This window comes from Sabethes cyaneus, chromosome 2, assembly GCF_943734655.1.
Source record: "Sabethes cyaneus chromosome 2, idSabCyanKW18_F2, whole genome shotgun sequence".
Classification (NCBI taxonomy): Eukaryota; Metazoa; Arthropoda; class Insecta; order Diptera; family Culicidae; genus Sabethes; species Sabethes cyaneus.
Window position 1 is genome coordinate 169,460,888 of NC_071354.1, and position 17,278 is coordinate 169,478,165.

The 17,278-nt window shown below is 38.3% G+C and overlaps 2 protein-coding genes across 5 annotated transcripts in view; one reads left to right on the forward strand and one right to left on the reverse strand.

Moving 5' to 3' along the window:
* LOC128738213 (myosin-G heavy chain) overlaps window positions 1-6,537 on the reverse strand; it is a 366,951-nt gene extending 360,414 nt beyond the window's left edge. The window contains exons 1-2 of one of the 4 annotated variants that reach the window (XM_053833181.1): window positions 6,435-6,537; window positions 5,234-6,091 (exon numbers count right to left, since the gene is read on the reverse strand). The gene's annotated coding sequence lies outside the window, so the exon portion shown is untranslated. Of the gene's footprint in view, window positions 1-5,233 lie in introns of all 4 variants that reach the window. The other 3 variants (XM_053833180.1, XM_053833179.1, XM_053833178.1) reach the window with 3 other exon arrangements.
* The window catches only part of LOC128736330 (dynein regulatory complex subunit 2), a 41,738-nt gene that overhangs the window by 13,156 nt on the left and 11,304 nt on the right, over window positions 1-17,278 (forward strand). Inside the window, exon 5 of the mRNA XM_053830807.1 lies at window positions 17,101-17,231. Coding sequence (XP_053686782.1) covers window positions 17,101-17,231 — 131 coding nt within the window. The remainder of the gene's footprint in view (window positions 1-17,100; window positions 17,232-17,278) is intronic.

Sequence of the window (17,278 nt, forward strand, 5' to 3'; positions counted from 1 at the left end):
TTCAAATGGCTGAGGTATAGAGGCATGAAAATTCAAGTAGAATCTTTAACTTGCATTGATTGGCATCCTGTGCTGTGTCTCGGGGTCCGAACCTACGAGCGCCAATTCATGAAACCATGTCTTTTATTTTTTTTAAATGTCCAACCTCGCGGGACTGTCAGAGAGTGGGGAAGTGGTTTCTACATGAAAACACAATTTTTAGTATTAGTTTACAGTGTAATGTTCAATATGCAGAAAACCCGAATCAATTCGTCCTTCACGTTATCGAGAATAAAATATTAAATGAGGCAATCGAAATAATAACAAAATTCCTTTGCCACCCGGACAGCACAAGAAGGCCGGATCATGGATTTAATTATGGTAATGGCTAATGCCGGATTTTTTTTGTGTGCTTTCAGCGTATAAAGACCTAAACAGCATGGCAGGAGTACTTATTTTCACTTTTTTGGGTGCGCAGAATTAGGAGCAAACATGCGCAGAATTAGGAACATGGGCAAGAAAGTGCGCAGAATCAGGCAACTTGGATAAGTTTACAAAACGAAAAATATACTCAATTGTTGGTCGACTTATAATTCCCATATTTTTTTACCAGATATTATAGACCGTAGCACTATACGTTGCTGTTATCCACGTTGTTAATTTAAATCTAGAATACTTAGAATAGCGGAAGAATCATAAAAATGTCTTAACAGGGCAGAATATGGTACGTTCACGGTACATTTATTGGGGTATTTCATCTGACATAAAAATTGTCTTAATGAATAAAAACTTATAACAAATTACACCTCTTCAATTTCTGTGCAAACCAGTGCACTATGGGCCAGAAATTAAAATTTCGGGATAAATATATTTGCGGTTAAACGGCATGTCTCAGCTCAATGTGGACTTCGGCAACTTTTTAAATGAAAAAATGATGCATATTTTGAAGGGGTCGTTCAATATTTAGGTGTTACTTTAACAACAATTTAAGTAATAACTTTTTGAGTAAATTTTTTTTCACCTTTTTGGTTTCAAAATATTAAAGATAAACTAATTTCAAGTATTTTTTCTGAAGATATGAAACTTCTATCTTTCACCCATTTTCAGCAATAGACCTTTGTTTATAAACGACCCCTCAAATCACATTTCTTCTTGTAACATGTTTATTTCACTAGACAGCTCAATGTGATGTTCTAGACAACAATTTGCACGTAAAAGAGGAACATTTTTACTGAAGACTGTTTGGATTTTTCTGCATTGATTAATAAGATATAACTGTTTTTAGGCTAAAAACCGTCTGATGAAAGATGTGTATTTTTTCAAGGGTGGTGTCTTTGAAGAAGTAAAATAATAAAATATAGCGAATCTTCCTGCACTATTAAGGTGACCATGAATTCACCTATTAGGATGATACAAACTTTTGTTTTCTTAAATAATTAAAAAAAAAACATTCTCCAAAAGTTGCAGAACGTACTAAAATAAGCAACTTTGCTGAATAAAGTAACTATCTATCTCTTACCGGTTGCGAAATATAATGATGTGTTAAAAAAGAGCACTTAAAAATCAATTACACTCAATAACTTTGCACACGATTATTTTATTGCTTTCAAATGTTCTACAAAGTTATTCAGTGTGTTGAAATACATATTTTCTGTGAAGACTGTTTGATACTAGGTTGCATATTTATTAAGTTATAAAATGTATGAAAAAAAAACCGCACTATTCCCAGGTATTCCCAGCTATGGTATTCCCAGGTATTCTCTGAAATACATATTTTGGCAGATAGCTTTAAGAATTCCCTACAAATTGGTATGCAAACTAATTGCAGATACTTGCAGATGGCTAAGATATTCAGATTTTTCATCAGACGGTTTTTAACCTAAAATCAGTTATATCTTATTAATCAATGCATATAAAGCAAAACAGTCTTCAGAAAAAATATTCCTCTTTCATGTGCAAAATATTTCCTAGAACATCACATTGAGCTGTCTAGTGAAATTAACATGTTACAAGAAGAAATGTGATTTGAGGGGTCGTTTATAAACAAAGGTCTATTGCTGAAAATGGGTAAAAGGTAGAAGTTTCATATCTTCAGAAAAATTACTTGAAATTGGTTCATCTTTAATATTTTGAAACCAAAAAGGTGAAAAAAAAGTTTACTCAAAAAGTTATTACTTAAATTGTTATTTAAGTAACTCTTAAATATTGGACGACCCCTTCAAAATATGCATCAATTTTTTATCCAAAAAGTTACCGAAGACGACATTGAGCTGACACATGCTGTTTAACCGTTCAAATTTTAATTTCTGGCCTATGGTGCAGTGCGATGGTTCGCCGAACTCAAACAGTTCCTTCACCTTTAAAAATGTCCGAAGGCATTCCGTGTTTGGTTCGTTATATCCAAATGCCATTCGATGGAATGGAGTTTGTAGTAGGCCCGTCGATCGTAATGGTCGTTGTGATACCCGGAAATTCAGCAAGGACAACAGTTTTGGAGAATCAACTTTACCATTGATTAGTTTAGCCACAAACATCGCCTGATGCATTTTGCATCTGTGGTCAAGTATGTCTAGGTCGATTAAACGGCACCGGTTTTCATACGGTGGCAAGTTATCGGGATGACGCCAAGGGAGATGTCACAAAGCCATTCGAACAAATCTCCTTTGCACACGTTTGATGCGTAGATTCCAAGTGATCTGCTTGGGAAACCAAACTAAATTACAGTTCTCCACCAGAGGGCGTACTAGAGCGCAAATCAAGGATTTTAAACAATGGACATTCTTAAAGTGTCGTCCAATCTTAGAAATAAACCCAAGCTGTCGAGAAGCCTTTGAAATAATCAATTCACGGTGTAAATTAAATGTTAATTTAGCTTCCAGCAAGACACCCAGGTCACAAACTCGATCCACTCTGCGTAATTCAATATGGTCAATAGTGTAATTAAAGCAGATAGGGTTTTTGATGCGGTGGAAATTAATAATTTCACATTTTGGTATGCTCACAATAAGCCAGTTCTGTCTCACCAATCGGCAAATAAATTCAGTAAATCTTGTAATCGACGGCAGTCGTCTACATCACTAATCGCAGCGTATGGTTTCTAATCATTGGCGTATACTAACTTGCTGCCGGATTGCAGTAGTAACGCCACATCGTTGAAGGACAGTAGAAAAAGCAAAGGCCCCATGTTGCTGCCTTGAGGCACTCCAGATTTATTTCGTACAAATGCAGGATACGGTTGTAAACAAAAGTCAGGGAGGGTGATAAGACAGCAAAATAGTGACAAGAAATGCCAAAAAAAAAAAAAAATTACAAATGATGACTCAATAAAACCAGTAAGAAGATAAAATATGCCAAATTGCGATAAAAGCCGATAAAAAATGACAGATCGTAGAAAAAGACAAAAACAAAACGATGTAGAAATGCCAGAAAGCTGGATGTTAATGATAACGAAAAACGACTTACAAACGTTAAAAAGACAACAAAAAACAAGGGTCAATCCAGGTTTAGTGGTTAGCAGTCACGCCTCTCATGCCGAGGACTAGGGTTAAAAACCCAAACCCGCAGAAGTAGCCGGAAAGAAGCGAGGTTTATCCGTGTAAAAGGAAACTCTAGTATGCAGTCCAAATCGAAATTAATTTACACTTTTCAGCAAAACTAATGAACGCTTTATACTAACAAAGCTTCCAATTATGCGCAAATATCAGTTGAACGGTGATTGAAACCAAAAATTTGATATAAAATTGTATTGAATTATTGTTTGAAACGAAATAATAGTCCTTTCTGCTGCGATAAATAAAACAAATGATAAAACTACGGATATTTCTTTAGTAAAACCTGGCAGAGCCGAGGCACCTGTATTGTGATACGCTACAAAGTTCAATTTTCGAAATATTTGGTAATAAAATGAATTAACAGAAGATAGAATTGTCATTAGATGTAGTTTAATAAATATTATCTAGAAATTTTCTGAGAATAATTATTCACTAGAAATTGTATTCAGTCGTTTTTTTTGCAGTGCCGATTTCCCGCAGTTGATGCTCGGTTGATCGTAATTATTTTGAGTTTAATGGCCCAGGCATCTGCAAGTTTCGTTGTCCATTCAAAAAGGGGTTTCAATAGGTCTTCCTTCATTCATGGTCAGCGGTACAATAACCGTTGCAATAATGGTTAAAATCTTCGCTGATTCACGTGGTGCGATAAAAAAAGGAAAAATATGCTAGAAACGGTTAAAGCGGCCGTTCAGTAGGTATTATAGTGAAATATCTATATGGACTACATAGCAGTAGATACCATAGCGCAATAGAAGGCCAAGTTCCAATAACGAATGTGGCGTCAAGGTAATGCTTTGTTGAAAATAATATCGTAGAAAATATCATGGGCTAATAAAAATATATTGTACAGGATCGGTTGGAAAGTATTTTTTAAAGCATACTGACTAATTATGGGAGTCTGGTGAATGTACAATAAGGCTGAATGAAAGTATATTTTACTATATGCTTTTGTAAGTTACCGTTCAATATTTAGACGGTGTTAGTAAGCAAAGTAAAGCAAAGCAAATCCTAGAAAGTACATTCCATTCCGAAACTTGGTCTTCTGTTTTTATACAATAGACTTCGTAGACAGCTGTAAGAGTCCCGTGTCTTGTAAGATTAATGTCGAACTTGGATAGCAACTGGGAGACTGTGAAGATTTTTTGTTTTATTTTAAAGAGTCAATTATTTGTCACAATCTGTAAACCATTCTTGTTGAAACTTTTGGCTCCAATAGTTGTAGAGTCGACGAAATCGATGCTTATATTTGGCATGCGAATGATCAATTGATGAATTTGATCATGTCTTACAATTTTGTTTGTACATTTCAACAACAGTCTTGCCAAATTCAACAGTCTATAGCGGACGTCTGGAAGATCCGCAACAGGAAATGGCGTAGAGACTTTTACGTAAACAAAGCGATAGATTTAATTTATTTTCGAGTGAGCCCACATCAAACTGATACCTATTTTTGAAGAATCACAATTTAGCAAAAAACAACAACTTGCGCCACATTTCGATGAAATATTATTTTGCACCAACAATCAATCAACTGAAACCTGATGAAAAATATTCGACTGAACAGTACAAAATCAATGCAACGCTATCGAAAATTTCCCAAACCAGCGGCGCGGGGACGCTTCCTACGCGTATCGCAAATACTGGGTGGCAAATCACCGATCAACTCCCCCAAACAGCCGCGATCGAGCTCTCGCAATACTTACCCAATCAGACAATTAACACACAATCCATCGTTAGCGTTGAACTTCAGGCTGTTGTTGTTTTCCTCCAGTGGTTCCACGTGCGAGATAAACTTCGCTTTTAACTCGGTAGCTCAGCGTTTAAGTCGAAAGCACACCACATACAACACACACAATTTTTCCTCACTAGCGCTATCTGTCACTCTATTGTATGTGCAGCTGGCATAGGATTAGCAAGCTGATTAGCCGTGGCCAGGAGAATTCCTTGAGCCTCTGTCGGACTATAATAAACAACAACACCTTTTCAGATCTCCACAATCGCGCACAAAACTGTTTCGCAACTTTCGATTTTCAATCTCTTTCTGGTGCTGATTCGCCTCCACAACGCATATAGGCAATAACCGTATGAGGCAGCGAAGTAAAAAGAAGTACTTCAGAACAACATCCGTCTTCAGCTGCGTTCATAATTTATTGACTTGTCGATTCTCATTAGCATATTCCATCCAGTGTGTGTGGAGGCTGGCCACGAAGCATCCCGCGAGCTTCCCCTGCCGTTGCAAGTCACCCACTTGGAACCACCAGCACGGGTCTATGAGTAGGCTTATCCGTGCCTGGACCTCTAGCAGGAATCACCACCACTACTACAGCAATAACAACAAAACCAGCCCGCTCGGCTCAAGTAACAAACCGCCAATCACACTTCTACCTGTTGCCCAACCGCACGGCTGTTCGTCGCCCAGTAAAACACACTAAAATAATACAGTTCACTTCACGTCACAGTAGTGATGAAACTCGTTTTTCTTATCTTCCTGTAGCTTCTTCACTGTGTGTTTGCACTTTTTACGAAAAGAGCCAAAAGAGCCTCTTACCGAAGGTGAAAAACTGGTCAAAATAATTATAAACTGCGTGGCGTTTCGAAGGGGTTGAACAAACAGTATCAAGAAGACCGAGAAACCAAACAAAAAAATATCACTCCTACTGGGGTTACTTGAATCAAGTCCGTATATTTCATTCAGCTTCTCGGATTCGTCTTCGGCTTGATTGAACCCCGATACGGTCAATGCGCGCACGGGAGTCACGTTACATAAGGTGGCTTAACTCACCCTAACTAGGGCACCCACAAACCGTAGAGATTGTGCACTTTTAGGTTCTCCGAAGAACCGGATCCACGGTTTCTCGCAGAACAAGTCACTATTGAACAAATCATCAATCACAGTCTGTTTACCAATTCAAACTAAAGATGGATGGATGGAACTCTGACCGCGCGCGCGGCGTCTAAACGCATGGAGCACAACTGTCGGACACAAAACCACTCGCTCGAAAGTCACCAAGCGGACTAACCGACTGGCTGCCAGGCAGGTTTCGCTTTCGCTTGCAATCATCTCCGCAGTTCCTCTCAAACGCGCACGCCGTTCGCGTGAACAACAGAACGCGGCAACGACGACGACGACGACGACGACGGACGGTACGGTGGGCTCCATGGGCGTATAAATGCAGCAACCCATGTGGCGCATTTCGTCGTGGCAAAACGTGAGCAGATTTGTGTCTATGGTCTCAGCCCTGTCCGTCAAAGACAAAACATCAAAAAAAAAAAAAAAAAAAAAAGAGCAGATTTGTGCTGCCACGGCATGGGGAGAGTCAGCATCGCATCGATAGCGTCGTCGCCGCGTTTCGCGCTCCCAAGAGAGTCGTCGCCGGCGATGTTGTGAGCGTTGCTGGAAAGATGCATGCGCTCGCACCAACAAGAAGCTGAGAAGGATTTTAAACAACTAAATTGTGCTTGCCTTATGTTGGCCACTGGCCACAAATAATAGCGTATAGGTTCCCATGGGATGAGAGCGAGGGATGGGTAAGCAGTTTTGTAATTCGCTATGTTTTGTGAACTTCAGAAAACATGGTCCCGGAGCTGATAGAAGAATCATAATCATGGGAGAAAAAAGTTTTCTCTGTAAGTGTTCGTCATTTTGGAAGGGTTTGAATAAGCAACCATGTTTTGTAAAAACCACACGTCGCTATAGAATATCCTGTAAAAAGCTGTTGCTGAAAAATCGTGGTGAAATTTATGTCTTTAATTGATTTTATATTTAAATCCACAGAATAATGATAATTTAATTTCATTCATAGATAAAGCGATACATGTAGTGCAACAACAACAATGAAACTTTGAACTGTACATATCCATTTAAAGTTTGGGAGATACCAAATCGGAACAACAAGCAGAGGACGATGACAAAAACTCACGCAAAATAATCTGTACAGACAGACGTTCACACCGCATTGTGATGCATGATAAGACTTACATCAAGGCCGAAATAAGACGGATGTCGCCATATCTATGTTGGCCGGTTTTTCTCATTTCTTAATGTTTCACAAAGGCTGGGCACTGTTTTTGCAAGATCTGCTATCATGACACTTTGTCCGGTCCATCATTGGCTGACACAAAAACCAAAAATATTGTTGTTGCATCAAAACAGGTTAAGCTTTCGTGCATTCTTGAACTTTTATTTACTGAAAAATATTAATAAGTCACACAAAAGTGATCTAAAATGAAATTGAAAGTAATGGTTGGTTCGATAAAAGGGTCAAGGCAAAAGTGCGGGCTTTGGGGTTAAGAGAGGAAGTTCAATAAATTGAAATTTTAATGAAAGGAGGAGAAGCCTTTTCGATGTAACTTAGGATTTATTTCCAATTCCCGTCGTAGTAAGGAAAACCACTCTAATTTTCATCATTTCTTAGGTGGATTTAAAGAATAATCCAAAAGTTCCGCTGCTGATTTGACTCAAACACACTCACCTTCCGATCCGTGCCCTTTGAATTCACCAAAAAGCGATTTTTGAAGTATTTTATTGAAATTACGCAACTGACTTTATATCTTAAATTCGTCGTACCGTTTTGAAATCCGTCCATCAAAATTTTTCATCGTCCGAACTAAAAATCACAATAATGTTTACGAAGCTAGCGCGCATGTATTTGCGTATGACGGCATGTAAAATATTATTCTGCAAAATTTCTGCAGGTCATGCAAAACTTTCCGGCTGCAGAATAACGACAATGCGTTGCGTGGGCTATTTTCATTTTATGAATGTCGGAAATTGAAACGATTATTTGTCATGTTCTTCTTCGTCGCACGGAAAAACGTAGGAAATTTGACTGCTAGGAATTCTTTAATGAAAAAAAGCATTCAAATAGATCTTAGCTCACTTTGATTGATCGCGTATGATAGTCAACAAACTATAATATTAGGGAAAAACTAATTTTGCATTATGTGTTACAAAAATCGCTGATATTTTTAATAATTTGTGTTGGATAGGACGGGAATAGGCAATTACGACGAAGCAGCAAGGGTGCTATTTGGAAAAATGAGACAATTCACACAGTGATTGATTTTTTTTTATTTCTACACGAAGACCAAAGGCCCAACAACTGCGAGCACGTTGAAGTTTTTAAACGCGATAAGGCAAATTATGAAAGTATTAGACTGAACATGCCGTTAAAGAAAAGATACGTCTTTAAAATCCAAAAAGACCTCGGGTCTTTAAGACCCGCAAAATAAAAAAACACGCCAGTCAGTAGTGAAAATTTAGCAATATATTAGGACGCATGCAACCAGTAAATTTTAAAGAGTACAACTGAAAACATGAATTTGAAATAAAGCCCACTTCTATAAACTTCTTCAATTGCGTGAAAACTTAACATAAATCGGATAATTTTCAATCCATGACACATTCCAGCGCTGCTGGACACCACACCCACTACACTGAGAATATAATTTCGTATTTTGTTTGAAAAAATATTTGTAAATAATTTCTTACCATTTAAAAACATTTGTAGGCTTATTGTTCGAAGAGAAAATAGATTTGTGCAATTATGACCTGCTTGGTATGCAGTAACTGTGGTTCTGTGGTTTGTGGCGTCGTCGACTGTTCGTAAAGAAGTACGAACAACGAGGTCAGTTCGATTCCCGAAAAATCAGCTTTTTTCGGAGATAAAAAAGATTTCGCTATTTTTCGATAAGTGTCGGCTGTCGGCAGGACTGTCCTGCACTCAGTGCACCTATTTTGCTTTTTTAGCTGTAACACCTCAGCCAAACAAAGTTCGAAAACGTTATGTATGGGGTATTAATAGAGTTGGTTATTATCCATAAGATTGCTGAACTAAGTATTGCTCTATCTTAAGTATTTACGGCGCACTCTCACTTCACACTGGATAGTGCGCAGAGAGCGCTCTGGATGTTCCACTCAGTGTAAACAAGGAGTGCGCCGTAAATACTTAAGATAGAGCAATACTTAGTTCAGCAATCTTATGGATAATAACCGATTCTATGAATGCCCCATACATGACATCTTCGAATTATGTTTGGCTGAGGTATTATAGCTAAAAAAGCAAAATAGGTGCACTAAGCGCAGGACAGCCCTGGCTGTCGGTAATGTAGAATACTGACACCTATCGGAAAATAGTGAAATCTAGTTTTATTTTTATCGTGAGCTTTTTCGTGCATTCGTAAAATCTACGAATCATTTTGTAAAATGCAATAATTCGTACGAATATAGCTTTGTTCATATGTACGAAACATTTAGGATTCGGATGAATCTACTTCGTGGTAACGATAGAACGATAGAAAACAACGATAGAATGCGTAAAGCAAACGTTCGTTTTCGTATTTTAAACCAACTTTTATTATCAGTGTGAAATGTGTCTCATAATGTATCAGAGCGTTAGCGTGACATTATGGCGTCCTTGAAGGAACCCCAATTTGGCGACCCCTCGTTTCCAAATCAGTATTCCCTCCAGGTTTTTAATTTTTTCGTAGTCGCCCCTCATCCAATACTTCGCTGGACTTTGCAAAAATGAACTAATTTCGAATACCGGAACCTTCACTATGACCGATCAAAAGACAGGCGTTAACACATTATGCAACTCTTTTGTAGCCTTGGCGATCAACGATAAATTTCGCTTAAAATTTTTCTATTGGTCGCAGTTGGGGGCGATTGCCTGCTACTCAGACACAGCCACCCTCGACAAATACTTCTTCACCGTTTAGCCGATTACTCCGACATCTCGGCGAAACGATGAGATTGCTCTTCGCTGCTTCGCAATATGTGGTAATTATTGCTTCGCAACTTCTTCGCTGGGGAATGGGGCTGGCAGTACGAACAAAACATCGAGCGTAGTTGTTTGACAGTTTTCGCCATGGCTGTTGTAAACAGATAAACTGAGAACGTGGCATGAAAATCGCTAAAATCAGTCCACTTTTTAATGCATATGTCATTGCTAGAGCTAGCGCCCTTGGCGGGGGCCAGTCTGACCAATCACACGCTCAGGCGCTATAATGCACCGTGATGAAAATGTTAGGAATAGCTCGGAAAAAATTTGTAGTGATTTTGCAACACTTTTTCTATAAATCTATAAAATATTTTCTGAAGAAGATTTCGATCGCGGCTATTTCGCATTTGATCCGGATTCCTCAACGGATGGTGGCGTCAACAAATTTCATGATCAGGCATTTAAAAATCTACATACCTCAAAAAGTGGATGGTAAATGGTTGAATAATGCGAATCAAATTTCAGAAGCTTTCAAGTTCAACTTCAAGCCCAATTTCAAACCCGGCTTCAAAGCCAATTTAATATCAATTACATTGTTCTGTTTTACTTGTTTCTGACTCTATCGCGATCCAGCGTAAACTCTTTTTTGGTAAAGTGGAGGAGCGTTTGATGAGAAGGATGGTAGACTGAATGAAACAGGGAAATTTCCATATGAGACAAAAATATATTGTGTAGAACAATGGTAAGTGGGACTCCAAGCCACACTTAATTGATTGATATCCGATCTCCCTCCAATCTATTCAATATCGGAATTTCACAGTTTTATCCATTCTACCATTCTTCTTACCAAACGCTCCTCCACTTTACAAAACAGAAAGAGAAAACAGCGGGCAGTGAAAAGAAATACTGAGGCAGAAAAGGAGGCAAAACGATTTCTCTGGTTTTCTTTCTTTGGGACTTGGACACCAAGATGGAACAGAAAAAAAATCTGACAGAAAAAGTTATAAAATGAAGAAGAAAAGAGTGAAAACGAGACAACAAAGCGAAAATGAAAACACGTCGAACCGGCGATAAGTTTCAATTTAATAGTTTCCTTTATCAAAATCCGAAAAGAATAAGGTAGGGTAATTAAAACGATAAAAAAGAAGAAAACCAAAGTTATTTAAATAAATAACTTTTGTTTTCTTCTTTTTTATCGTTTCAGGTATTCTACTAAGACGCTCAAATAAACATTAGTTAATTAAAGGAAACCAAAAAAAGGTACAAGAGAAACCAAAAGAGAAATTAAGAATAACGAGAGAGCGAGAGAGAGAGAGCGAGAGAGAGAGAAAGAGAGAGAGAGAGAGAGAGAGAGAGAGAGAGAGAGAGAGAGAGAGAGAGGGGGGGCGAAAATAAACCCCATTGAGGAAACGAGGTAAAAAGTCAAACGTCAAACAGAAAATAAAAGGAGCGAGCGAGAAAGCGAGAATGAGGAGAGATCGAAAGAGACGAAAACTGGAAACGATAAAAGGAAGAAAAATCTTCCAACTTTCCTCCAGAAAAGTTGGAAATATGAAACAAAACTACAAAAAAAAACAGTAAAAAATAAGAGGGAAAACGAAAGGAAACAGGGTTGAAAATAAGCTAAATTGGACTGAAAACATAGGAAACCGGAATAGTGAAACTGAAAAAACAGGACAAACTAGGGTAAGAGATGAAAAACGAAGGAAAATGAAGAAAAGTAAAAGCAAAAACTAAGAAAATGGAACAGAAAGAAGGAAAAATGGGAAAAAAGTGTAAAAACTGGACTAGAAAAAAAGGAAGAACGAAGCAGAGGCAAAACGTGTGAGAGAGTAAGACGAAAAGTGTCCATGTCGAAATTGAAGCCTAATTTCTGTCCAATGTCAAGAGCATGAGCATGAGCATGAACGACCACACACATCGTACCACGAACGACCACGCACCTCCGTGATTGATCTGAGCTAGTGAAGTTGCACAATGAACCACGCAGATAGCATTTCGGGTAAATATAATGTCCAATGTCAAGTTCAATTTTAAGTCAAATTGCATGTCTGATTTTATGCCCAATTGCAAGTCTTATTCAATTATAATTTCAAGTCTAATCTCAAGTCCGATTTTTGTCCAATTTCGAGCATAATTTCAAGTCCATAATTTCATGACCAATTTCAACCTTGATTTCAAATCTAATTTCAAGCCCAACTCCTAGTTTAAATCAATCCTACTTACAAGTAAAATTTTAAGCCCAATTTTAAATATAAACTTCAAATTCTATTTTAAGTCTGATTTCATGTCTAATTCCGAGGAAAACTTTCAGTCCTAATTACTCCAAAAAGCTTCAAATCCAAATTAGTCCAAATTCAAGCCTAATGTATTGCCCTATGTCAAGCCTGCTTCTAAGGCTAATTTTAAATTTTATTTTAAGGCCAATTCTAACTCTGCAAGTCTAGCTGCAAGTCTAATTTCAAAATAATGGCACTCAAATTTGATTTTGAAATGGCACTTAAGTTTGATTTTAGATTCAATTGCACCCGAAAGTCCGGAGTTTTTAATCTAATCGGCAGGCATTTTTGTGATAAGTCTGAATAGATTTGCCATTCTACGATGAATCGATTTTCCAGGCCAAAAAAGATTTTTCTGAAATGTCCGGGCCCTACATTTCGCTAGTGGGTTTCATCGTTATCATTTTCTGATAACCAAAAGTTTCTACACTGGCACGAAAGCAAGAAAAACTGTAACTCCTATTTTCTAGGTTAGTCAAAATTTATGTTTTTATGTGCAGTTTAAAGCGAACATGAACGGGTTGAGACGCTAGTGTTGCAATCAGCAGTGGCTACCTCTGCGTTGTAGTAAAATGTCCATTGCGATTGTTCCGACATCATTCTGAGTTGAGAACACAAAACACCCAACTGCTTTAACGAGGAGAAACCATGAATGTAGCAAGAAATGCAATTGTGCAAGAAAATTATTGAAGGTTTCAATCGACTGGGAAAAATCACTTCCACAATCTAAACTAGTCTTAACTCCGGCAAGACAAAATAAGTGCTTGAAGTTTTCTAAGACAAGACAGAGACTACAAATCGGTCATTTTGTGGACAATATGGCGGAAGATAAATTGGGCGATCAGCAAGTTACAGAATATGATGAACAATAAGATATACGAAACATGCAAATAAGTTTCAAGAACTCTACTGTCAAGAAAGTAGCAAAAATAATTCAGTGATATTAGCGAAAAAATAACATCAAATCAAATATTTAAATTATGTTTTATACTGATAATTAAAATATGCTGTATAAGCTCGATCAAAGATTCTAGTTCACAAATAAATCATATTGGTATTAACGAATCTATTTTCGCAAACGATAGAATCAGATGGTATAATTGGAAACTGACGCGCGCTCTGTATAACATTGCCGGCCGCAACCCTCCCCAGCAGAGATTGGCTGTTTCCATAGCATTTCCATCATTCGTCACTATTCTCATGCTAGAGTGTGGTTGCCGGCAGTTCCGTTCCGGCTCTCCGCTGCTTACGGCCTACAGTGTCGCTCGCGCTCAGAGTTAGAGCGCGGCAAACTGTCGCATCGCGGCATATGGCGTTGTAGCTCGATGTAGCGCAACATGTTCGATACTGCTATTCACGCTGAACTACATTGGCGTTTCCCGTGCAGCTGATGGTAGATTGAACTGAATGCTAGTATGAGCGTAGATTCGAAAGACTTGTACGCGCTCAGATGGGATGGGAAACTTACAATTCGTATATTTTATATATTCTTGGATTATTTAAAGGATAATTTTAAGATGCCGCTTTTTCCCATAGAAATAGAAGTAAAATAAAAACTTACTGACAAAACTGCAGTAGCAGCCAGGTGGAAGAATCACTTTCAGACGCTGTTGAATGGAGAGGTAAACACAGTGATCAACAGGAACAGAATAAGAATTATGAGCGATGGTCAAGTTGTAGAGCCACCAACTCAGGAGACTGTTAAGAAGGCAATCAGTGAGCAAGAAAACGGTAAAGCTATTGGAAAGGATGGTATCCGGGCTAAAATTCTAAAAGCGTGAAGCGAGCGGCTGTATGAAGCAATCCACATGATTATTGTTGGAATCTGTGAGAAAGAACAAGTGCCGGATGAGTGGTTGGATGGCCTCATTTGCTCTAGTTTTTAGAAAAGATTTCGACTCGAGTGTAAAAACCATTAAAGCCTTACGTTATTGAATTTTGGCTATAAGGTGCTCTCCCGTATCCTGTTCTGCAGACTGAGGCGGTTTGCCTTAATCGGCAAGTATCAAGCTGGTTTTCGTGAGAATCAGATGCTTACCCTGCGTCAGTTACTAGACAAGTTCTGGGAGTACAACTTGCAGACTCATCATCCTTTTGTGGACTTCAAGGCGGCGTACGATTCAGTTAAAGGAAATGAGCTGTGGCAGATAACACTAGAACAAGGTTTTTCGACGAAATTAGTTGAGTTAACCTAAGTCGTGCGAGGTTGGATGGGTCATCATCATACATCTGAATGGCGAGTGAGACCTCAACCCGCTTGGATTGAATGAATCCATGCGGATGAAGCTGATATAATCGGAAAGAGATCTATAGGCCTTTTAAATAGGAAGCAGCCAAATTGGGACTTACCATTAATACCACTAAAACGAAGTACATGGTTGCTGGCAGGGATCGTGGGAGTCCAAATGGTGTTGGTGCCAAGGAAACAATATGATTTGGTACGGTAGTGACATGTGACAACGAAGTGAGCCGTGAAGGAAAACGACGAATTACAGCTGTGAATCGGACAATCCACGAATTACGTAGCCAGCTAAGTTCCTTCAGATTGCAAATTCACACAAAACTGTTTGCATTCTACAAAACACTAATCTTCCCGGTGGTCCTGGACCTCACAGTAGATCATGGACGCTGAAGGAAACTGATCGAGGATTGCTTGGACTTCTTGAGCGTAAAATACTTGCATAGTAATTGAATTACTAATAAAGTTATGCTTTCAATTGGTCGAATGTCTAACGAAACGCAGAAACATATGAATAAAGAGATACGGCGTCCCGACAATTTTCTAAAATGTTCTCGAGTGCTATATTTACTGCATGTATTTAACGGGTTGACAATTTCGTTCAATCTGATCATTTCTGGACCGAACGGAAAGGATGACAGCGATTAATAAGCTTATTAAAGAATCCATCGTTTTAATAAACTATTGTTACTTTACCACCAAAAATATCCAAAAACGAACGAAACTTCTATCTGATACATAAATCGCTTCCATAGTTAGTCATTACTTTATATTTTGTCTATCAAAATCTTTCGAATTCGAATTGAATTCAAAAGATGGGTAACAAACACTGCTGACTAAGCATCAGTTTTAATCTGTTTCAAACATACTTGAATATGAATGATCCGTTATATTTTTTATTTTAGTCCAGTTTTTATATGAAATGGTCCAATAGTGTATTAGCCAATGTTTCATCCATTCATGGTTTTGCTACTTAATCGTTATGTTTCATGCTCACACCCACTTTTCCTTATGTCGAAGAGAACTCTGAAGAGTTCCTCGTAAAACGCACGGATAGGATTTTGAACATATATTATCCGCTGGCAATGTTATGCAAGTGCGTTTTTGTACTCTATTATGATAGCAAATCATCGTAACTAACTACAATTTACAGTATCAACCGTAGTAAATCGATAGAGTTAAATTTTATGAGCTTTAAAAAATATCCACCTCTGTATCCGTATCTGTTTTATCTGGGATGCAATCAAGCGACATGTTTAACCTTTTTTACAATTATAAACTAAATTTGCTTTCAGCATTCGAGGACGCTATACAGAATTTTATCTCAGGCTATTGAAAACTCTACTAAAAAGCTTTATTCGGTTTTGATCAAATTTTTTTCGTTTTTAATCATTTTTTTTAAAGTAAAATCTTTTTGTTGGCTTTAGTAAGAAATGAGCTAATGGTAATGAGTGTGCAACACGGAATTCTCAAATTAGATTGTTAATTGCACTATTTCACTCAGTAGGTAATGCAATAACGTAACTCTTTCAAACGACATTTGAATTTGCGTGACCTTGAATGTCAACTATTTTTGCTATGTAAGCGATAGTATACAGAAAGATCTCCGATATAAACTTTTATTTCCTTTTCCACATCACATTAGCAAATATAATTGATTCGGCTTCCTGAATGAACCATAAACAGATACTTTCTTTTTCCAATCTGTGGAAAAGCTTACTCACCCGCCCTGAGCGCGCGGGTAATTTACTATGCACCATGCACCGTCGGGAATGCGTCTGGTGTAGCGACACGATAATGATGATGTAAGAAAGAGCTTAATCTGACGCTGGCTGGCTGGCTGGAGAGCAAAAAGGTAATAAATTAATTACCTATCATGGCTGGTGTGGTGATAAGTGCGTGTAAAAAACTGGCGTTTATGACGAGCGCGGCTGGGCCAAATGCGTACGTAGCTCGGGTTCACAGTGAACTGCCCTCGGTGCAGGGTTGAAGCTATCCCGGAGATAATTTCGTTGTCTAGACTGCGCATGAACTTGTCTAGCATTTCAGGTATAACCCTGATTTTGCATGGTCAATCCATTTACCACACTCTAGTTTTAATCAACGAGTTTGAACAGACCCCTCAGATTGCTAAATAGATGGCCCATCTCAGGTAGATATACAGACGGATGCTCTTCTGTAGGATCAACTCAAATCAAAGGCTGCTTCGTTGATGGTGGCAATGTTTTAAACGGGTGTGTACGGAAAAAGCTCATTAGCAATCAAGTTAGCGCTAGGTAGGTCGACGTTGGTTGGAGCATTCAGTTGACAGCTCCAACATCTATCAGTAGCAATGAATGGAAGCAATCCGAATGGTTCCGATAAACCAACGGTGGGCTTCAACCTGAAAAAGCTCCGGAAACTCGAGAGATTACAGGCCAAACGGTTAGCAGCAGAAGAGCTGAAGAGGCAGACCATCAGAGTGGGTATGAAAGGTTCCGGAAGATGAATACGATAAGCAGATTTTAT